The 22,247-nt window shown below is 38.4% G+C and overlaps 4 protein-coding genes, 1 long non-coding RNA gene and 1 pseudogene across 7 annotated transcripts; all 6 read left to right on the top strand.

Annotated features, from left to right (window-relative positions):
• Nucleotides 1–3,623: 3,623 nt before the first annotated feature.
• Nucleotides 3,624–6,504, top strand: LOC133706527 (WAT1-related protein At5g40240-like). Of its 3 annotated transcripts, none has more exons than XR_009844591.1 (8): nt 3,624–4,055; nt 4,149–4,208; nt 4,285–4,398; nt 4,498–4,729; nt 4,871–5,029; nt 5,146–5,297; nt 5,407–5,753; nt 5,836–5,975. XR_009844591.1 is itself a non-coding variant. In XM_062132072.1 (8 exons), the coding sequence occupies exons 1-8, from the start codon at nt 3,874–3,876 to the stop codon at nt 6,187–6,189; spliced, it is 1,407 nt and encodes a 468-aa protein (XP_061988056.1). In that variant the 5' UTR covers nt 3,624–3,873; the 3' UTR covers nt 6,190–6,504. The 3 variants fall into 3 exon arrangements, 2 of the variants coding, with proteins under 2 accessions (XP_061988056.1, XP_061988061.1); XM_062132072.1 differs by having other exon boundaries at nt 5,407–5,560; nt 5,836–6,504; XM_062132077.1 differs by lacking the exon at nt 4,871–5,029 and having other exon boundaries at nt 5,407–5,560; nt 5,836–6,504.
• A 2,899-nt stretch (nt 6,505–9,403) lies between these two features.
• LOC133706517 (WAT1-related protein At5g40240-like) lies at nt 9,404–12,812 on the top strand. The gene is made up of 7 exons (XM_062132062.1): nt 9,404–9,782; nt 9,880–9,939; nt 10,027–10,140; nt 10,237–10,468; nt 10,610–10,768; nt 10,855–11,006; nt 11,102–12,812. The coding sequence occupies exons 1-7, from the start codon at nt 9,601–9,603 to the stop codon at nt 11,265–11,267; spliced, it is 1,065 nt and encodes a 354-aa protein (XP_061988046.1). The 5' UTR covers nt 9,404–9,600; the 3' UTR covers nt 11,268–12,812.
• Nucleotides 11,423–14,535, top strand: LOC133734174 (WAT1-related protein At5g40240-like; annotated as a pseudogene).
• A 1,545-nt stretch (nt 14,536–16,080) lies between these two features.
• LOC133707102 (uncharacterized) lies at nt 16,081–16,600 on the top strand. The gene is made up of 3 exons (XR_009844921.1): nt 16,081–16,158; nt 16,252–16,311; nt 16,388–16,600. It is a non-coding gene; the product is annotated as an uncharacterized LOC133707102 (long non-coding RNA).
• Nucleotides 16,601–16,741: 141 nt separating this feature from the next.
• Nucleotides 16,742–17,733, top strand: LOC133707093 (WAT1-related protein At5g40240-like). Its single transcript, XM_062132634.1, has 4 exons — nt 16,742–16,840; nt 16,976–17,132; nt 17,248–17,399; nt 17,510–17,733. Exons 2-4 carry the CDS (start codon nt 17,067–17,069, stop codon nt 17,700–17,702), a joined length of 411 nt encoding a protein of 136 aa, XP_061988618.1. The 5' UTR covers nt 16,742–16,840; nt 16,976–17,066; the 3' UTR covers nt 17,703–17,733.
• Nucleotides 17,734–19,523: 1,790 nt separating this feature from the next.
• Nucleotides 19,524–21,369, top strand: LOC133706506 (WAT1-related protein At3g28050-like). The gene is made up of 7 exons (XM_062132053.1): nt 19,524–19,812; nt 19,901–19,963; nt 20,085–20,198; nt 20,278–20,509; nt 20,587–20,745; nt 20,870–21,021; nt 21,136–21,369. The coding sequence occupies exons 1-7, from the start codon at nt 19,628–19,630 to the stop codon at nt 21,302–21,304; spliced, it is 1,074 nt and encodes a 357-aa protein (XP_061988037.1). The 5' UTR covers nt 19,524–19,627; the 3' UTR covers nt 21,305–21,369.
• Nucleotides 21,370–22,247: the final 878 nt, after the last annotated feature.

The following is a 22,247-nucleotide window of genomic DNA, read 5'->3' as shown; positions in this document are numbered from 1 at the left end:
GCGATTGATGATGCATTTGCATATCATATTGCAAAAGGAATTATAGAATATGATGATATCGAACCTCGCTCTGTTGAAGAATGTCAACGAAGAGCAGATTGGCCTAAATGGAAAGATGCGATCCAGGTTGAATTGGATTCACTAACAAAAAGACAGGTATTTGGGCCTGTAACGCAGACACCCCCAAGTGTAAAGCCTGTTGGCCATAAATGGGTCTTTGTTAGAAAGCGTAATGAGAAAAATGAGGTGGTAAGATATAAAGCCCGCCTTGTGGCGCAAGGTTTTCTCACAACGCCCTGGAATCGACTACGAGGAGACATATTCTCCCGTAATGGACGTTATAACGTTCCGCTACCTTGTCAGTTTGGTAGTTTCCGAAAAACTTGACATGCAGCTTATGGATGTGGTTACAGCATATCTCTATGGGGATCTAGATTCAGAGATATATATGAAGGTCCCAGATGGACTTCAATTACCCAAATCAAGTGGCTCTAAACCACGGAGCGCGTTTTCAATAAGATTAAAACGCTCACTATATGGATTAAAACAATCCGGACGGATGTGGTATAACCGTCTAAGTGACTACTTGATTGGGAAGGGATATATTAACAATGAAATATGCCCATGCGTGTTCATTAAAAGAACAAGTTCCGGATTTGCAATCGTAGCAGTTTATGTCGATGACATGAACCTAATTGGAACTCTAGATGAGTTGAAGGAAACTGCTAAATACTTGAAATCCGAATTTGAGATGAAAGATCTTGGGAAAACACGGTTTTGTCTCGGTTTAGAACTCGAGCACCGTAGTGATGGGATTTTGATCCATCAGTCTGCATATACTCAGAAAATTCTAAGGCGCTTTAATGAAGATAAAGCAAAGCCTGCGAGTACTCCCATGATCGGCCGTAGTCTTGAGCCCGGAAAAGATCCGTTTCGTCCAAGGGATGAGGACGAAGAACCATTAGAGGCCGAAGTGCCCTATTTGAGTACAATAGGCGCATTATTGTACTTAGCTCAATGCACAAGACCGGATATCTCATTCGCAGTGAACTTGTTAGCTCGACATAGCTCTGCGCCAACACGCCGCCATTGGATTGGTGTAAAGACCATCTTTCGATACCTAAGAGGTACGATTGATATGGGCCTATTCTATCCCTACAAAGAGAAAAGGAATGACGGAAAGTTGGGATCGGACCCCAAAAGGCAAAACGCCCCCGTCCATGGAATGGCCGCCGGCCATGTTGCCGCCGCCGGCGTCGCCGCCGCTCATGGTGGCCGGCGTCCTCCTATCTCCCTCCATCAAAACGACAATGATGTCTTGATGGGTTTTGCTGATGCAGGGTACCTCTCTGACCCTCACAAAGGTCGCTCCCAAACAGGTTATGTCTTTACCATGGGAAGCACTGCGATATCTTGGAGGTCTACAAAGCAGACCCTTGTCGCTACTTCCTCGAATCATGCAGAGATTATTACTCTACATGAAGCCGTTCGTGAATGTATATGGCTAAGATCAGTGATTCGACATATTCAAGGAAGTTGTGGTTTGAAGTCTACCACAGATGAACCTACATGCATTTATGAGGATAATGCAGCTTGTATTGAGCAAATGAAGTTAGGTTTCATCAAGGGCGACAACACCAAGCATATATCGCCTAAGTTCTTTTATAATCAGCAACAACAATCACTTCTAAAGATTGAAGTGAATCAAATCCGATCAGAGGATAATGTAGCATACTTATTCACTAAGTCGTTACCTAAATCCACTTTCGAGAAACATGTGAAGAGCATCGGATTGAGAAAGTTATCCGAACTCCCACGATTGTAGCAATCAGGGGGAGATATCGACATCAGGGGGAGTTATGATGTCTACATGTTCGATCTCGAAGAGTGAAGGACGTGTTGTGCTCTTTTTGTCCTTCGACCAGGGTTATTTTTATCCCACAGGGTTTTTGTTACCTGGCAAGGTTTTTAACGAGGCAACGGATGAAGCGTCACCACCAAGTTTGAAGCGGCACAAGGGGGAGTGTTGAAGGAATATCGATTTAGTGTGCCTTATCAAACTAGGAGTAGCAATAGGAGAGAAGGTTCTAGATTTCCCAATCCTACACGGATTGGTATTCCTTGTAACATTAGAACTAGTACTTTGTAATCCCTATATATAGGGCTCCTATTCTCAATAATATGATGACAATTCTCTCTACAATTTCTCTCAAATCTCTTTTTCCTTAAACACACCCTAGGTTCTTTCTTATCTTCAGAAATCACTTGTTGAGAAGTGAGAACTGTCCGTCAATGGTTACCATAGTCTTCTTCTACACCTTATTTATGACAATCCAATGCACAGTATTCTCTCTGTTTGTGGAAAGGAATCGGAATGCTTGGCTATTAAGGTTTGACATCAAGATGATCTCCATTGTCTTCTCAGTAAGAAGAGCTCACTGATTATATATGCAATGATTATGTTGCTATTTTAGTCTTTTTGATGTGCAATGAATTATATATGGAAAATAAGTACTGACTTAGATTACTAATTTTAGGCTATATTTGGGAGTGTGTTGCGTATTGGTATTCATATCTGGTGCTTGCACCAAAAGGGGCCTATCTTTGTAGCAATGTTTAGGCCTTTGGGAATTGCCATTGCTGCAGTGATGGTAGTCATCTTCCTCGGCGATTCACTTCACCTTGGCAGGTTTCTACTTCTTTATATCAAGTTGAACCAGAAGATAATATTTGACTTATATTTAAGCTAATGAGGCCAAAGTTGATAATGGGGGAATTTTATGTGTATGACAGTGTGATTGGATCTATCATTATAGCAATTGGGTTCTATGCTGTGATGTGGGCACAGATCAAAGAAAAGAGCACTACTCTCATGCAGAGTGATGTCCAAAGCTTGGCATCATCCACCCAAAAGACCCCACTCTTGCAATGCAGAACCACCGGAGAAGATGTATAATAACAAAGAACTCAGCTTGTGACATTTCATTCATGACATCAGACATGATACATCTACTATTTTAGTGGTCCTCATTAGAAGGGCTCCCCTATATATAATTATAAATGTAAAACTACCTAATATTCTTCTAGCTAATGGAATTGCCTGTATCTTGTTATCCTATCTGTTTTCATCAATAAGTTAAAAAGTCCCAGTAAGCAAGGCCGGCCATTCAAGACTTAAAAGTAATCACGGTTAAATCTGTAGAATATTATAAGTGAGGATGATGGACATACCAAATATCTTAGATATGCTTAAGGAACCTCATTCTGCATTGAATCTCAAACAAAAATAGGTTTTGGCTTGAACTTGCGGTTTGAGCTCTTTGCATCAAAATACTTTACTATACCTTATTGAATCTTGAAATTTATCTGCTAAAAGAAAGAAGAAACGTTCAAAATTTGCAATAGAAACCGTGCACAGCAACTGCAACCAAGTGATTCAAGGTCTCCGTTTAATTATTTTCCAAGTACAATAAAGAAAATTATGGAAGCAATCATGGGACCTTGACATTATCATTTATTAATATGTTAATAATGGACCAAGATTTTTCTATCACAAGTTGCCTAGTTAATTAAGACAAAACTATGTTTCCCTGAAGGTACACTACATGACCTGCAATCATTTGTCTGGGATCAAATCTCATTTGCTTCTCGCATTGTAAAGACAACACCAAACATATTCTCTTCTTTTGGTCTACACTCTACACACATTAATATCAAATTCGGATGTCAAAATACAAAAAGATATACAGATTTTCTGGTGACAAGATTTCAAACATGACAGATGCATTTTCCTCTGTTTCTTAAGCTTGTTAACGATCAAGAGGTGTTGTTTAAGTACATTGAAAGAAGGAAGAGGAGTTGAAGAAAGCATATATGGCGCCTTGTACATGGGGTTATGTGTTGCCTTATGCAGCTATGGTAATGGTGCAGTTCATAGATATAGGTGCAGCAACTATAAACAAAGCAGCCATGTCGAAAGGAATGAGCAGTTATGTTTTAGTTGTCTACTCTAGTGCGCTTGCTACCATTTTTCTCCTTCCTTGTTTCATCTTACAGTAAGCCCTATAGAAAATTCTTATAGCATATTTGGAATTAGTTTGAATGGATTGATACTGTGTGTACTAATTATGAAACTATTTCCTCTGCAGAAAGAAGATTTCACTTACTTTTTCATTCCTTGGTGGACAATTCCTTCTTGGCCTAATTGGGTACTTGTATATGGTTTTTCTGTTCTATGATATACAGAAATTTTTGGCTACTAACAGAGGAAGTTTGTGTCTGCAGGAGTTCAAATATGTTATTGGCATATACTGGCATCAACTACAGCTCACCAACACTTGCTTCAGCTATGGGAAACGTCATTCCAATCTTTACTTTCATACTGGCAATCATTTTCAGGTAGGAAGGTACAATCCTATTTAATGTATCGATGTTAATTTGGACTCACAGTATGTATCATTCTTTAATTAAGCTTGTGATATGTTTCTATATTACTAGGATGGAAAAGCTGGATTTGAGGAGGTCAAGCTGTCAAGCCAAAGTGTTAGGGACTATTGTATCAGTATCTGGAGCATTTATAGTAATTCTATACAAGGGATCAGCAATCTTTTCACCATCCAACTCTCCTGACCAGAACTTCATGATGACCTTGCAGCAGTCAAAGTGGGTCTTTGGAGGTCTTATGCTTGCAATGGCGAGCGTTTTGAAGGCATCATGGAATATTCTTCAGGTATTTGATGATATATCCACTAGTGCTATTCTGTAAACTACTTAATCTTTACATATAATTCTTGGAGATGGAAACTTCATTTGCAATATAACGAACTCCGAAACAGAGAAATCTGACCTTGAGTTTCTTGTTCTCTCTCAGACATCAATTGTTAAGAACTGTCCATCAATGATTACCGTACTCTTCTTCTACACCTTCTTTGTGACAATTCAATCCACAGTGTTCTCTCTATTTTTGGAAGGGAATCCAAATGCTTGGGTACTTAGGCCTGACATTGAGATGATCTCCATTGTCTTCTCAGTAAGAAGGCCTACCTATAAACCTTGCATTATGTTGCTATTTCAGTATGTCTGATATGCAATGATTTTATATGGGATTATGGATATCTAAGTACTGATATCGATTACAAATTTTAGGCTATCTTCGGGAGTCTGTTCCATATTGGTGTTGAAACCTGGTGCTTGCACCAAAAGGGACCTATCTTTGTAGCCATGTTCAGGCCCTTGGGAGTTGCCATTGCTGCAGTCATGGTAGTTATCTTCCTTGGCGACGCACTTCACCTTGGCAGGTTTGTACTATTTCATATCCACTTCTTAAATTGAGTTTAATCAAAAGATAATATTTTATTTATGTTTAAGGTAATGAGTTAAAACTTAACAAGGGTGGAATTATGGCAGTGTGATTGGATCTATCATTATTGCAATTGGATTTTATGCTATGATGTGGGCACAAGTCAAAGAAAGTAGCACCAGTGTTATAGATAATGAAGTTCCAAGCTTGGCATCCACTCAAAAGACCCCTCTTCTGCAATGCAGAACCTCAGTAGAAGATGTGTGATAACAAAGAACTTCGATCAGCTTGTAACATTTCATTCATGTATTTGCTATGTATAAGATAATCAAGAGGAGCTATGATTAACTAATCAATAATCTCCTGATTCAATTGCCTGTATTTTGTTTTCATTGCAAGAGAGCAACTTATAGAGTACTTTATACATAATGGTTGATAGGAGCATAATTATGCGGTATTAATAACGTTAATCTCTATACTCTCTTTGTTAGTTTAGTGTATTTTCTCGTTATTTACGTTGTTTACTTGTTTTATAGGTATTTGGAGCAAAGAAGAAGAAAAGAAGTAAAAGAGGGACTGAAAGGCAAAATCGGCAAATCTGCCTGTGCAGATCAGTCAACTTCGACAGACCACTGAGACCAGCTCAGAACGATTCAGAGGATGATCTTTATATTGACGGAAAGCCTTGGATGTCTAGTTTCCAGATATTTTTACGGCTCATCAATATCATTTTTCTAGAGGAAGTTATGACCGATTTAGTACAAGAATGTCATACTGCGCGCGAATCTGAGGTTGGACGGGAATTTATGTTCCGAATCCCAAATCACACTGAGAAGCCCAAGGACGATTTTGTGCTTCATATTACGACTTATGATGGACAAATGGCATGATGTGAATGGTTGGAATAAGTCATCAAGTTCAAGAGCCAATAGGAAAACTCCACCTAAGCACGTGAACCCTAATTCTTTTAGGTTTTGGATTTCCTACACAACAAGAAAGATGAAGGCAACCTCTAAGCATATAAAAGGGGATCATTCTGCAGCTTCTTTTCCTTTCTTCTCTTCTCTTCTCTCTTCCTCCCCTTCTTTGTTTTGTTTTCTTCTATGTTTAACTAGTTTTTATTAGTTAGGGGGCTGCTTGAAGCCCCAAATCATGATTGTAAACTTATTATGACTTTCAATTAGTTTTGTTTATTTATTGGATGAGAGCCTAATTTCTATCTTCACTATGATGATTCCTTTGCATGTTTTCTTTGGTGCGCAACTTAGATTGCATGTTTAGGATTCTATTGCTAAGAATGATCATTGCCTGTGCCTTGTTTCGAGGGTTCCGTTGAGAGTTCTAGAGTAGTAAATTGTCTATAAGGCAAGTGATTAGGTTCCTAGGTTAATTGAGACGCGTCGTAGTCAAGATGTCTTGTGATGTCTCGTTTTTCTATTGCGTAATGATTTCTTTGTGTTCAATCTAGAGTTGCGTCAACCTAGGTTGCATTTTAGAAAATAGGTTAGGTGTAGAGCGTCTCTCACCTAGCATAAAAGTAAGGAAAAACAATAGGTTAATTCAGGCGTTGGGTTAACTTGAGCATCTTCATCCATAAATAAATGAAATTAGGTTGAACATGATTAGTTTACTTGATTGATTGGTGGTGGATGCAATTCCTCTAACTTGTTTTATCTTTGATTTTGAAAACCCTTAATCAAGTCCTTTTATTTTCGGAGTCATTTAGTGTTTCGTTTTTATTTAATTAGTTCGTGAACCAAAACACCTTCAAAAATTATAAAACTTTGTCAGTAGTTAGTTTATCATGTCTAGAGTCTGTCTGTAAATTTTCGTGACATTTAGAGTAGTTTAGAGACGTCTGCCAGTCAGATCTTTATAACTGAACAGTTTAGGATTTATTTTGTTTTGAGTCTTTAGATTAGTGATTAGACCACAATCTCTTGCGGGAACGATCCCTACTTACCTATACTATTTTCGACATTCTTGTAGGGTTAAGTTATAGGCATTTTTGTGCATCTATTTTGGTGGATAGAAATAGCCTATCAATGGTGCTGAATTTTCAGCTTATGACTTTAAAATATGGGGACCCTTGATGGTGTCACTGTCAATTAGTTGCCAATTAGTTTAATTAAGAGCAAATTTGTGGGGACTGGCGGCCTGCTTTCGTTTCTTAAATGTGATCATCTGAAAACATAGAAAGTTTCTATTGCCGGAGTCATAGGCAAGGTCCCAATTTTTCCATGTGGGATCTATATGGGTAAAGCTATGGTATGTTAACATTTCTCATACATCAACTATTTTTATCACTTTAAGGACTCATGTTACCACTTTGAGGATTAATATTACTATTTTGAGGACTCATATGATAAATTAAAAAAATTTATCACTTTAAGGACTCATGTTACCACTTTGAGGACTAATATTACTATTTTGAGGACTAATGTGGTAACTAAGAAAACTTACCACTTTAAGGACTCATGTTACGAGAAAACCAGAGCAGAGCAGAGAGAAAACCAAAGTGTGTTCCCTCCTGCGGCTCGCCCTCGTGGCGGCGTCGTCGGACGGGATTGGAAGGGGCCTAGTGCCCGGTCGTGGTTGTCCATGTAATAAATCCCGTCAGAGAGGAGGCTGTGTGGTGGTTTCGCTGCCCAAACCGCGTGGTGGCTGTGCTTGCGGGCTCGGTGGCTTGAGTGTGGGGCTGGGCTCGATCTCCTCACGACCGGAAGGCGGTCTGCAAGTAGTGGCGTCGTCCAAAGGAGTGAAGGCTGGATCTGAGGGGCTCAGATCAGATCGGAATCCGATCTGGGGAGGTTGGCGAGGCTGGGTTCTGTCTGGGTTGGATCTGATCGGGATTTTTCGATCGGGTTCAGTTCGTGTGGATCCGATCTGGAGAGGGGAAGGCTTGGGCGAGGCGGCTCATCTCTTTGGTGTGCTGGGAATGAGGATGGGCTGGTGGATCGACCTGCGTTCGCATGCTGCAAGGGAGGTGCCGGCGGAGGCACTGCCGGTGATGGAACGCCGGAGGAGTTGCAGACGGGGTGGTGGGGAGATGCTTGCAGATCGGTGGCGAGATGCTTGCAGGCAGCTGTTCTCTTCGATTGGGCTAAGTGGGGTTTGGGCCTGGGCTTGGGCTATGGGCCCAATTTCCCTTTATTTTATGTTTTATTGTCTTTGGTTTTTATTAGTTAATTGTGGCTTTATGCCGGTAATAAGTCCTTACCGAGTAGTGGTAGGGCGACGTGGGCTTGGTCCCGGACTGCACACCTTGTGTGTCTTGTCTGCTCTGGCTAGGCGGCGAGTTCCTTGCTTCGTCAAATGGTCGCAGCCTCCTAGTGGCAGGATGAAACTTAGTGTCACCGAAATTGTTTTTCGGTGGCAATATAGTGGGAAAGCTGATAGAAATAGTAAATTATGGCTCCGCGTGAGCAAAATCTTTCCGGTATGTCACCACCTTTGTAAAGCGAATAGAGTAGCCAATGATGCACTCTTCGCTAATTGGTGCTCGTTAGAATACATATTTTTTGTAGAGACTCTCGTTATGATCTCGGGTTGTTCTCTCCATGCTTATTGTAATCTGGGGTTTAGGTATCATGTCCCCCCCCATGTATTCTGAGGTTTCATTAATGGTCAAGGCTTGAGGGCAGCCGTACTGACCCTATTTCAAAAAAAAAAAAAAAAAACTCATGTTACTACTTTGAGGACTAATATTACTATTTTGAGAACTCATTTTACCACTTTTAAGGCAATTGTATGCATGTCATACGTTAACACATTGTAGAATTTTCCGGATCCGGATCTTGAGAATATATACAGTTGGAATTTATGTGCTAAAAGAAAGAGAATTTGAAATTCTGTATTAGAGAAGTTCAAATACCGCAGCTGCCAAGTAAGTAATTTAAGGTCTTCGTTTAATTATTTTTTAAATACTACAAAGCAAAAGATGAAGCAATCATGGGACCTTGATCGTATCATTTATTATTAATTAATAATGAACCAAGAATTTTCTATCACAAGTTGCCAAGTAAATTACGAGAAACTTTATTGGGTTAAATTTCCTGTTGTACTAGGCACTAATCCTAAATGGAATCCATACATGATCTGCAATCATTTTTCAGGGATCAAACCTCACAGAAAACACCAAACATATTCTCTTTCTTTTGGTCTGCACACATTATTACACTATTAGGATGAAGAATAAATTAAGAAAGAATAATGATAAATAACTATATTCTGGTGACAAGATTTGAACAGAAGAGGTGTATAAGTTCACTGAGAGGGAAGGGCTGGAAGAAGGCATAGATATGGTGTCTTGTACATGGCGTGATGTGCTACCTTTTGCAGCTTTGGTAATGGTGCAGTTCACAGACATAGGTGCAGCAACTATAAGCAAAGCAGCCATGACGAAAGGAGTGAGCAGTTATGTTTTAGTTGCTTACTCCAATGCACTTGGTACCGTCTTTCTTCTTCCTTGTTTCATCATACAGTAAGCCATATGTAAAATTCTCGTAGCCTATTTGATTGGAATTAACATGATCAATGGACCCATACTTGATGTACTAAAAAAGTTATTTCTGATGCAGAAATAAGGTTTCTCTTACCTTTTCACTCCTTGGTGGACAATTCCTTCTGGGCATGATTGGGTACATATATAGTATATACTTGGGTTTTTTCTGTCCCATGATATAGAGCTATCTTCTGCTTCTTAGAGGAAAATTTTGTGTGTGCAGGAGTTCAAGCTTGTTATTGGCATATAGTGGCATCAACTACAGCTCACCAACACTTGCTTCAGCTATGGCAAATCTTATACCAATCTTTACATTCATACTGGCAGTCATTTTCAGGTAGGAAACAATTTTACAAGTATAAGGCTCTCTTACAGCATAGATCACTATTTAATCTGCTTGTGATTTATCTGTTTCTATTTTCTAAATCACTAGGATGGAAAAGCTAGATTTGAGGAGGTCAAGCTGCCAAGCCAAAGTGTTAGGGACTATAGTATCAGTATCTGGAGCATTTGTAGTAATTCTATACAAGGGATCAGTGATCTTTTCACCATCCAACTCTCCTGACCAGAACTTCATGATGATCTCACAGCAGTCAAAGTGGGTCTTTGGAGGTCTTATGCTGGCAATGGTGTGCCTTCTGAATGCAATATGGGGTATTCTTCAGGTATTTGACCATCCACTAATCCCCTTATTCAAACTACTTCATCTTTACAAAAACAATTTTTGGAAATCGAAACTTAACTTGCAATATATCGAACTCCGAAACAGAGAAATCTGACCTTGAGTTTCTTTTTCTCTCTCTCAGACATCATTTGTTCAGAACTGTCCATCAATGATTACCGTACTCTTCTTCTACAACTTCTTTGTCACAATCCAGTGCACAATATTCTCTCTAATTATGGAAAGGACTTGGAATGCTTGGGTAATAAGGCCTGACATTGAGATGATCTCCATTGTCTTCTCAGTAAGAAGACCTACCTATCTTTGATATGTAGTGATTTCTACCAAATTATGGAGTATATAAGTGCTGATTTAGATTACTAATTTTAGGCTTTATTTGGGAGTGTGTTCCATGTGGGTGTTCAAACCTGGTGCTTGCACCAAAAGGGACCTATCTTTGTAGCCATGTTTAGGCCCCTGGGAGTTGCCATTGCAGCAGTCATGGTAGTGATCTTCCTCGGCGATGCACTTCATCTTGGAAGGTTTGGATTAATTTATATCTACTTAGATTGAGTTTAATCAACAGATAATGAGCTCAAAGTTAATTATGGTGGAAATTTATGTCTATGCATGGCAGTGTCATTGGATCCATTATTATTGCAGTTGGCTTTTATGCTATGATGTGGGCACAAATCAAAGAAAAGAGCACTACTCTTATGGAGAATGAAGTCCAAAGCTTGGCACCATCATCCACCCAAAAGACCCCTCTTTTGCAATGCAGAACCTCAGGAGAAGATGTATAATAACAAAGAACTCAGCTTGTAACATTTCATTCATTTATTGATGATTAAAAAAAGAAAAACTTTCAAAGGTATCCTCTCGGTATTCCTTGCTAAGATTTTTTTTTTCAAGTATGTACTGTTGAATTTTCTGGACAAGAAAATATTTTTCTGTACAGATGGCTGGTTTTATCTGTATACAGATGGAATGGAGCTCTGTTTGGATGCATCAAAGTGCCTTTTTTTTGGCTAATGGATGCATAAAGTTTTCATTTATCAGTTCTCACTTTGAAGGATTGGATTATTTTGCCTTTTATATAAAATACTTCTGCACTGAGGTAAAGATAAAGCAATATGTGTAGTTATATATGCATTGGTGTTGAATTTTCTACTTTTCACTTTAAAATATGCATTGGTATATGAATCTTTCAGGTACGAACCCTAGCACTGAGTTCAGTTACTTCCAAAGATGATACGTATATGAGTTCATTTTTGTATTTATTTTTCTCTGAATAAATCATGTGCTTTGTTTATGGTTGAACATATCATCTTGACAACAGTAGTCCCAATATGCAAGGCTGGCCATTCAAGACTTGAGAGTAATGATGTATGGACAACAAAGGGTAATTCTTAACTGATGTTGGAAAATTCACCCCTCCTGTTGCACAAATATCCGTTAAAGGTTTATGCTCTACTTAGATGAATTGATTAAAAAAAATTTAGCATTCGCATGACAGCACGGTTAAGTCTGCAGAAAATATTATAAATGAGGATGAGGGACATTCCGAATATCTTAGATGTGCTCAAGGAACCTCATTCTGCATTGGATCATTAACGAAAATAGGTTTTGGCTTGATCTTGCAATTTGAGCTCTTTCCATCAAAATAATTTACTATACCCTACTGAGTCTGGAGATTTATCTGCTAAAAGAAAGTACAATCAAAATTTGCAATAGAAAAGGTTTAAAATGATTGTGCACAGAACTGCTACTGAGTAATTCAAGGTCTCTGTTTTATTATTTTCTAAGTACTATAAAGAAAATTATGGAAGCAATCATGGGACCTTGATAGTATCATTCAATATGTTAATAATGCACCAAGATGTTTCTATCAAAAGATGCCAAATTAAGAAAACTTGGTTTCCTCTTGTATTCGACACAAATCTTATATCAATCCCTACATGATCTGGAAGCGTTTGTCAGGGATCAAACCTCATTCGCTTCTTGCAATGTACAGATGCCACCAAACATATTCTCTTTCTTTTGGTCTATACACATTAATATCATTTAACCGGATGTCAATATATAAAAGATATACAAATATTCTGGTGACAAGATTTTGAACATGAGAGATGCCTTTTCCTCTGTTTTGTAAGCTTGTGAATGATCAAGAGGTGTAATATAAGTACATTGAGAAAGGGAGAGGAGTTGAAGAAAGCATAGATATGGCGCCTGTACGTGCTGCCTTTTGCAGCTATGGTAATGGTGCAGTTCACAGATATAGGTGCAGCAACTATAAGCAAAGCAGCCATGTCGAAAGGATGAGCAGTTATGTTTTAGTTGTTTACTCTAGTTCGCTTGGTACCGTCTTTCTCCTTCCTTGTTTCATCTTACAGTAAGCCCTATATAAAATTCTCATAGCACATTTGGAATTATTTTGAATGGATTGATACTGCATGTACTGATTATGAAACTATTTCCTCTGCAGAAAGAAGATTTCACTTACATATTCACTCCTTGGCGGACAATTTCTTCTTGGCGCAATTGGGTACCTATATATGGTTTTTCTGTTCTGTGATATAGAGAAAATTTATTCTACTAACAGAGAAAGTTTGTGTCTGCAGGAGTGCAGGTATGTTATTGGCATATAATGGCATCAACTACAGCTCACCAACACTTGCCTCAGCTATGGGAAATCTTATACCAATCTTTACATTCATACTGGCAATCATTTTCAGGTAGGAAGGTCCAACCTATTTAATGTATTGATGTTAATTTGGATTTCCAGTATGTATCATTCTTTAATTAAGCATGTGATATGTTTCTAAATTACTAGGATGGAAAAGCTGGATTTGAGGAGGTCAAGCTGTCAAGCCAAAGTGCTAGGGACTATTGTATCAGTATCCGGAGCATTTGTAGTAATTCTATACAAGGGATCAGTAATCTTTTCACCACCAACTCTCCTGACCAGAACTTCGTTATGATCTCGCAGCAGTCAAAGTGGGTCTTTGGAGGTCTCATGCTTGCAATGGCGAGCGTTTTGGCCTCATCATGGTGCATTCTTCAGGTATTTGATGATCAAATAGTGCTCTCCTAAACTACTTAATCTTTACATATAATTGTTGGAGATGGAAACTTCAGTTGCAATATGACGAACTCCGAAACAGAGAAATCTGACCATGAATTTATTTTTCTCTCTCAGACATCAATTGTTAAGAATTGTCCATCAATGATTACCGTAGTCTTCTTCTACACCTTCTTTGTGACAATTCAATCCACTGTGTTCTCTCTATTTTTGGAAAGCAATCCAAGTGCTTGGGTACTAAGGCCTGACATTGAGATAATCTCCATTGTCTTCTCAGTAAGAAGACCTACCTATATACCTTGCATTATGTTGCTATTTCAGTATGTTTGATATGCAATGATTTTATATGGGACTATGTACTGATGGAGATTACATATTTTAGGCTGTATTTGGGAGTGTGTTCCATATTGGTGTTGAAACCTGGTCCTTGCACCAAAAGGGACCTATCTTTGTAGCCATGTTTAGGCCCTTGGGAGTTGCCATTGCTTCAGTCATGGTAGTCATCTTCCTTGGCGACGCACTTCACCTTGGCAGGTTTGTATTCATTTATATCCACTTCTTAAATAGAGTTTAATCAAAAGATAATATTTCACTTGTGTTTAAGCAAAGGTGCTAAAACTTAATAATGGTGGAAATTATCGCAGTGCGATTGGATCTATCATTATTGCAATTGGGTTTTATGCTATGATGTGGGCACAAATCAAAGAAAAGAGCACCAATGGTACAGAGAATGAAGTCCAAAGCTTGGCATCATCCACTCAAAAGACCCCTCTTTTACAATGCAGAACCTCTGGAGAAGATGTGTAATAACAAAGAACTCAGATTGTAATATTTCATTTTATGTATTTGCTATGGACAAGATAATAAGGAGGAGCTATATATAATTAACTAATTAATATTCTCCTCATTGAATTGCCTGTATTTTGTTTTCATTACAAGGAGTGCTATTTTGCATTTTTTTCTTTTGTGGGAAAAGAGCATTGTTTTAATGTATCATTGGCTGGCTTTATGATAGATATCACCTTATATCTGCATTATATTATAAAGTGCTTTTGGCACTCAGGTAAAGAGAGAGCAACTTATAGAGTACTTATAAAAAATGGTGCTGAATTTTTAGCTTTTGCCTTTAAAATATGAGGACCCTTGATGATGGTGTCATTGTCATTCACTATATGTTAATGATCATCTCTCTGAGTTAATCTAACACCAGTTGCCAATTAAGTTTACTTTACTGAGAGCAAATTTGTGGGGACTGGTGCCTCTGTAGGTTTCTTGTTGTACCAAGCATGAAGTCTTAATTAATACACTAATTTTACCCATGGTAACCGTGCAATTTACAGATGTGAGGATATCAACTATGAGCAAAGCAGCTATGTCAAGAGTGGGATGAGCAGTTATGTTTTAATTGTCTACTCTAATGCCTTTGTTACCCTCCTTCTCCTTCCCTCTTTCATTTTACAGTATGTCATGTTTTATATCATTTCTGCAAGTAATTAATGTACATATGGTGGATACTTCATTATGTAATAAGGAAACTCTTCATTCTACAGAAAGAAGCAGGTTTCTGTTTCTCTTACGTTTTTGTTCGTTAGCGAACTCTTCCTCCTTGGCCTAATCGGATAACATTAATAGTTGATGATCTGTATGTTGCAGAAATATCTGTTGAAGGTTTAGGCTATAGTTAGATGGCTTGATTTCAAAAGTTTAGCTTTCGCATTTGACAGCAAGGTTAAGGCTGTATATATATGACGAATATTACATATGATGATGATGGACGCTCCAAATATTTTAGATGCTTTTAAGGAACCTCATTCTGCATTGAATATCCAAGGAAAATAGGTTTTGGCTTGAACTTGGAATTTGAGCTCTCTGCATCAAAATACTTTACTAAATCTTGAAATTTATCTGCTAAAAGAAAGAAACATTCAAATCTTCAATAGAAAAGGTTTAAAATGATTGTGCACAGCAACTGCAACCAAGTAATTCAAGGTCTCCGTTTAATTATTTTTTAAGTACTATAAAGAAAATTATGGAACCAATCATGGGAACTTGGGGGTATCATTCAATATGTCAATAATGAACCAGGATTTTCTATCACAAGTTGCCATTTAATTTAGAAACTAGGTTTCCTCTTGTACTCGGCACAAATCTTAAATTAATCCCTACATGATTTGGAATCATTTGTCAGGGATCAAACCTCATTTGCTTCCTGCAATGTATAGAACCCACCAAACATATTCTCTTTCTTTTGGTCTACACACATTAATATCATTTATTCGGATGTCAAATTGTAAAAGATCTATAGATATTCTGGTGACAAGATTTTGAACATGACAGATGCCTTTTCCTCTGTTTCGTAAGCTTGTGAATGATCAAGGTGTGTTATATAAGTACACTGAGAGAAGGAAAGGAGTTGAAGAAAGCATAGATATGGTGCCTTGTACATGGAGTAATGTGCTCCCTTTTGCAGTTATGGTAATAGTGCAGTTCACAGATATATGTAAAACAACTATAAGCAAAGCAGCCATGTCAAAAGGAATGAGCAGTTATGTTTTAGTTGTTTACTGTAGTGCTCTTGCTACCGTCTTTCTCCTTCCTTGTTTCATCTTACAGTAAGACCTATATAAAATTCTCATAGCACATTTGGAATTATTTCGAATGGATTGATACTACATGTACTAATTATGAAACTATTTCCTCTGCAGAAAGAAGATTTCACTTACTTTTTCACTCCTTGGAGGAACATTCCTTCCTGGCCTATTTGGGTACCTATATCTGGTTTTTCTGTTCTATGATATAGAGAAAATTTATGCTACTAACAGAGAAAGTTTGTGTCTGTAGGAGTGCAGGTTTGTTACCGATATATAATGGCATCAACTACAGCTCACCAACACTTGCTTCAGCAATGGGAAATCTTATACCGATCTTTACATTCATACTGGCGATCACTTTCAGGTAGGAAGGTACAGTCCTATTTACTGTATCGATGTTCGTTTGGACTTACAGTATGTATCACTCTGCAATTAAGCTTGTGATATGTTTCTAAATTATTAGGATGGAAAAGATGGATTTGAGGAGGTCAAGCACTCAATCTGTCAAGCCAAAGTGTTGGGGACTATTCTCTCAGTATCTGGAGCATTTGTAGTAGTTCTATACAAGGGATCAGTAATCTTTTCACCATCCAACTCTCCTGACCAGAACTTCATGATGATCCCGCAGCAGTCAAAGTGGGTCTTCGGAGGTCTTATGCTTGCAATGGCCAGCGTTTTCACCACATCATGGAGCATTCTTCAGGTTTTTGATGATCCGCTAGTGCTCCTGTAAACTACTTAATCTTAACATATAATTGTTGGAGATGAAAACTTCACTTGCAATATAACGAACTCCGAAACAGAGAAATCTGACCATGAGTTTATTTTTCTCTCTCAGACATCAATTGTTAAGAACAGTCCATCAATGATTACCAATCTTCTTCTACACCTTCTTTTTGACAATTCAATCCACTGTGTTCTCTCTATTTATGGAAAGCAATCCAAATGCTTGGATACTGAGGCCTGACATTGAGATGATCTCCATTGTCTTCTCAGTAAGAAGACCCACCTATAAACGTCGCACTATGTTGCTATTTCCGTATATTTGATAGGCAAGGCTTTTATATGGGATTATGGATATGCAAGTACTGATATAGATTGCAAATTTAGGCTGTATTTGGGAGTGTGTTCCATGTTGGTGTTGAAACCTGGTGCTTTTCCCAAAAGGGACCTATCTTTGAAGCCATGTTCAGGCCCTTGGGAGTTGCCATTGCTGCAGTCATGGTAGTCATCTTCCTCGGCGAAGCACTTCACCTTGGCAGGTTTGTACTATTTTATATCCACTTCTTAAATAGAGTTTAATCAAAAGATAATATTTCACTTGTGTTTAAGCTAATGAGCTAAAACTTAATAATGGTGGAAATTATGGCAGTGTGATTGGATCTATCATTATTGCAATTGGGTTTTATGCTATGATATGGGCACAAATCAAAGAAAATAGCACCAAAGGTACAGCAAATGAAGTCCAAAGCTTGGCATCATCCACTCAAAAGACCCCTCTTTTGCATGGAGAGGATTGTATGCACCGACAGTGTAAGTGCACTGTCAGTTATTTTAATCTCTAAAAAAATAACAGCCACTCATCTAATCCACTCCTTTATATATTTTAATATCAAAAAAATTACATCCATTCATATTGCAAGTACCCATGCACTGACGGTGCATGGAATATACTCCCTCTTTTGCAATGCAAAACCTCAGGAGAAGATGTGTAATTACAAAAAACTCAGATTGTAACATTTCATTCATGTATTTCTCTGTATTAGATAATATTTTTTTTTTGAGTTGAAGGAGGTCAGACATTTTTATTCAATATGGAAGAAGCAATATTACACAGTGACCCGCCCCTGTGGGGCCGTCAGAAAGAGACACCGCTAAACGCAATATCACACAACCTATTGAGTGAAGCTCAGGGGTGAGTAAACTAATAAGAAACTGATAATAAAAATTTTCTACAGAATCCATCAGTAGACTCGCTGACAACCTCAGACCAATAATCCCGTCAGTTCCTCGCAAGTACTGATCCCAATAAAAAATTAGGTATCTAGACAAAAACCGTCCTGGATCCCAAATTTTTATACAAAAACCACCGGGATCCCAAATCCAGATCCAAAACTGAAGAGGCCCACATGGACCACATGCTGCAGCCCTAGGCATTCCATTAAGTCCCAAGCCCAAATCAGAAAACCAAAGCAAGGCCCAACAGCACTTAGGGTTAGCCCTGGCAACCAAGAGAACAGAACCGTTGACTTTACCGCCCCTGACACCTGCACCCAAGCTACGCCGACGTCGGAAACTGCCAAAATCCCGAGAGAAGCTGACTGTAATTCCAAAGCGCCGCCCCACCGTGCCTCCATCCAACCGATGACGAGGGACCAAAAGATTGAGCCCAACGTCGTCAACCTGGAAAACAGACGAGCAAAACGGAATTGGAATCGCAAGTTGACTTTGCCCCCATACCAGTAGACGCCGGTCAGTCGGAAAACAACCATGAAGGGCCTTGAACAGAATCTGACCCGACCCGTGCAAAACCCAACCCGGGAATCGCAGCTGCCATGCTTGAACCAGATCTGCCTGCATCTCAGATCCTTTGAGCCGCGCACGCCGTGGCCTAGACGAGCCACCAAAACTTGATGGCACCCCTGAGATTGCACAGTCCTGCACCGCACAAGGCAATCGCTCCAGAAAAGACCAGGTCCCCAGTCCTATGAGCCACGATGGCGCAGGAGAAACCGGCGAAAGAGAAGACACGGCAAAACCCTGCCTTGATTTGGGCGATCCCAAAAGAGACGCCGTAGTTGTACGCCATACATGACGGAGAGAGGTACAGAGAGGCCAAACCCGAAGGCGGCTCTCTCCCAACCCTAGCAGAGCTCTGCTAGGTCGAGACATTTTTTTTCATAATATCTCTGTATTAGATAATTAACAGGAGCTATATATAATTAACTAATCAATATTCTCCTCATTTAATACCCTGTATATTGTTTTCATTACAAGGAGTGCTATTTCCCTCCTCTTTGTTTTGTGGGAAAAGAGCATTGTTTTTACGTATCATTGGCTGGCTTTATAATAATTATCACTATATTTGTATTTTATTATAAAGTGCTTTTGGCACCCAGGTAAAGAGAGAGCAACATATAGAGTACTTAAACATAATGGTGCTGAATTTCTAGCTATTGCCTATAAAATATGGGGACTCTTGATGGTGTCACTGTCATTCACTATATGTTAATGATCAACTCTCAGTTAATTTTCTAAACCCAGTTACCAATTAAGTTAACTAAGAGCAAATTTGTGGGGACTGGCTTGCCTTTGTAGGTTTCTTGTTGTACTAAGCATAAGTTTTAATTAATTCCCTAATTTGCTTCAATTGTCAAAGTATTGAAGTCATTGAACCCTCATTTTCTTCACCCTCCTTTTCTTGTTGCAACACACTGACAACACTCGTATCTCGATGGATTGAGCGACAGGGAAGGAGAAGGTACGAAGCATGGATCAGCCTTGTAAATGGGGCATACTGCTACCTTTTGCAGCCATGGTTACAGTTCAGTTTACCGATGTGGGGATATCAACTATAAGCAAAGCAGCTATGTCAAGAGGAATGAGCAGTTATGTTTTGATTGTCTACTCTAATGCCCTTGCTACCCTCCTTCTCCTTCCCTCTTTCATTTTACAGTATGTCACTTTTTATCTCATTTGTGCAAGTAATTAGTGTCCATGTAGTTAACTTCATAGTGTAACAAGGATTCTCTTCACTCTGCAGAAAGAAGCAGGTTTCTCTTACCTTTTCGTTCCTTTGCGGACTCTTCCTCCTAGGCCTAATCGGGTAACATTAACTGTAGAGATGATCTGTATGAGCCTTGTAGTTTTGTTTGTTTTATAAATCATAGAGCAATTTGTGCTCCTTAAATGTAATCATCTAAAGACACAGAAAGTTTCTATTGCAGGAGTTCAAGTATATTATTGTCATATAATGGCATCAACTACAGCTCACCAACACTTTCTTCAGCTATGGCAAATCTTATACCAATCTACACGTTCATGTTGGCAATCATTTTCAGGTAAGATGGTAACCATTAGAAAGCTAGGTTTTGTGTACTTTCTTCTTTTTCTTGAAAGTGTTTCTGAATTAAATAATAGGATGGAAAAACTAGATTTGAGGAGATCAAGCAGTCAAGCTAAAGTGTTGGGCACTATAGTATCAGTCTCTGGAGCATTTATAATAATCCTATATAAGGGCTTAGTAATCTTAAAGCCTTCATCACCATCCAACTTCCTCATGATCTCACATCAGTCAAACTCAAGGTGGGTCTTTGGAGGTCTTATGCTGGCAATGTCCTGCCTTTTGTCTGCAATTTGGAACATTGTTCAGGTATGATGCAGCCAGAATCACGCATTGCATTGCGTCACTTCTTTCGTCTAACTTGATCTCATATTCTTTTCACTCAGGCATCCATTGTTAAAAACTGTCCATCAAAGGTGACAGTGGTCTTCTTCTACACGTTCTTTATGACAATCCAATGCACAATATTTTCTCTGATTGTGGAAAGGAATCCGAATACTTGGGTTATAAGACCTGGCATTGAGATGATCTCCATTGTCTGCTCAGTGAGTAGTACTATATATAAGCGTAGACTATGTTACTAATCCGTATATGAAACTTTTTTTTTTGTTTGTGTATAAAGTTTAGTTCCTGGTGTATAAATTGATAGATACTGGTTTGTTACTTTAGGCTATAATGGGGAATGTGTTCCATGTTGGTGTTCATACTTGGTGCTTGCACCAAAAGGGACCTGTCTTTGTAGCCATGTTCAGACCTTTGGGAGTTGCCATTGCAGCTGTCATGGTGGTCTTCTTCCTCGGCGATCCGCTTCATCTTGGCAGGTAATTTCTTGACTTGATTCATTAGATATGTATTAATTAGGTACATTACTTATATTTAAACTAACTCAGGCAGTAGTTAATATTAATAATGGTTTGACCTTATGTCAATGGCAGTGTGGTTGGATCTGTCATCATTGCCATTGGGTTTTATGCTATGATGTGGGCACAAATCAAAGAAAAGGGCAGTAATGTTGTGGAGAATGAAGTCCACAGCTTGGCATCAACAAACCAACACACCACCCCTCTTTTGCAATGCAGAAGCACAGAAGAAGAAAATGTTTAACACAGTTCATTTAGGGATTGGATAAGTAATCGGGGCTTCATCTATAGATGAAGATCTTCAAATCATTAGAATGTTCCTTTTTGTTTGTTGATTCAAGCCAAAACGAATAAGATCATGTGCTTTAGGTAAAAGAGGGATACAATGAGGATATCTACAATAATTTTATGTATATGACCAAAAAAAAAAAAAAACCCTGGTGTCACCTTTAAAAAATGTCAGAACGTATGGAAACCAAATCTAGAATTTTATCTCCAAAAATAAATTTATAAATTTGTCTTGGATTTTGATTTTTGATTCAAAACTGTGGGACTATAACACACCGTTTTTTAGTCAAAATCACATGTTCCTCTCACTAAATCATCCCACCCTCAAATCATGATTTTTAGACGCTTCTCCAACTGACAAAACTAAATATCATCGACCTAATTTTTTTACGATTTTTTTAAGTTGGAAAACAAGAAGGGAGCTTCTATTCATACCTCCAAATTTGACATTTGGACCTCCCTACTTAATAGACTATTTACTTTTACAAATAACCAATTTGCTATCTACACCTCTCTAATTTTCCTATAATGCCCATCGTCCAATAAAATCAATAAAAGACCTTTTTTCTTTTTTTAGATTCTATTCATACTTTCAAAAATCAGTAGTTGGATCTCCTTCAGTTTTTGAAGATTTGGAATTGCAGCATTTTTTTTTTTTTGGAAGTTCATCCTCCATATACAAGTAACAGAGGTGCTAGCATTTTTTCAATGAATTGTCGACTCTTGGTTAGCGTAGGCAACAATACCATGTTTGCTCTTCATCTCGTATAAATATGTTTTCCAAGTATTATTTTCATTGCATTTAGGTGTCATTGTCCCTAAACTGATTCTCTCCTACTTGTTTCCATAGCAGCTTGAAATAAACATGCATGGTCCTTTTGTTTTAGATATGTATGGGA

Source organism: Rosa rugosa, chromosome 1 (assembly GCF_958449725.1).
Source record: "Rosa rugosa chromosome 1, drRosRugo1.1, whole genome shotgun sequence".
Taxonomy (NCBI): Eukaryota; Viridiplantae; Streptophyta; class Magnoliopsida; order Rosales; family Rosaceae; genus Rosa; species Rosa rugosa.
Note: the sequence above shows the minus strand (reverse complement) of the source record. Positions and strands in the feature narration are given on the sequence as shown.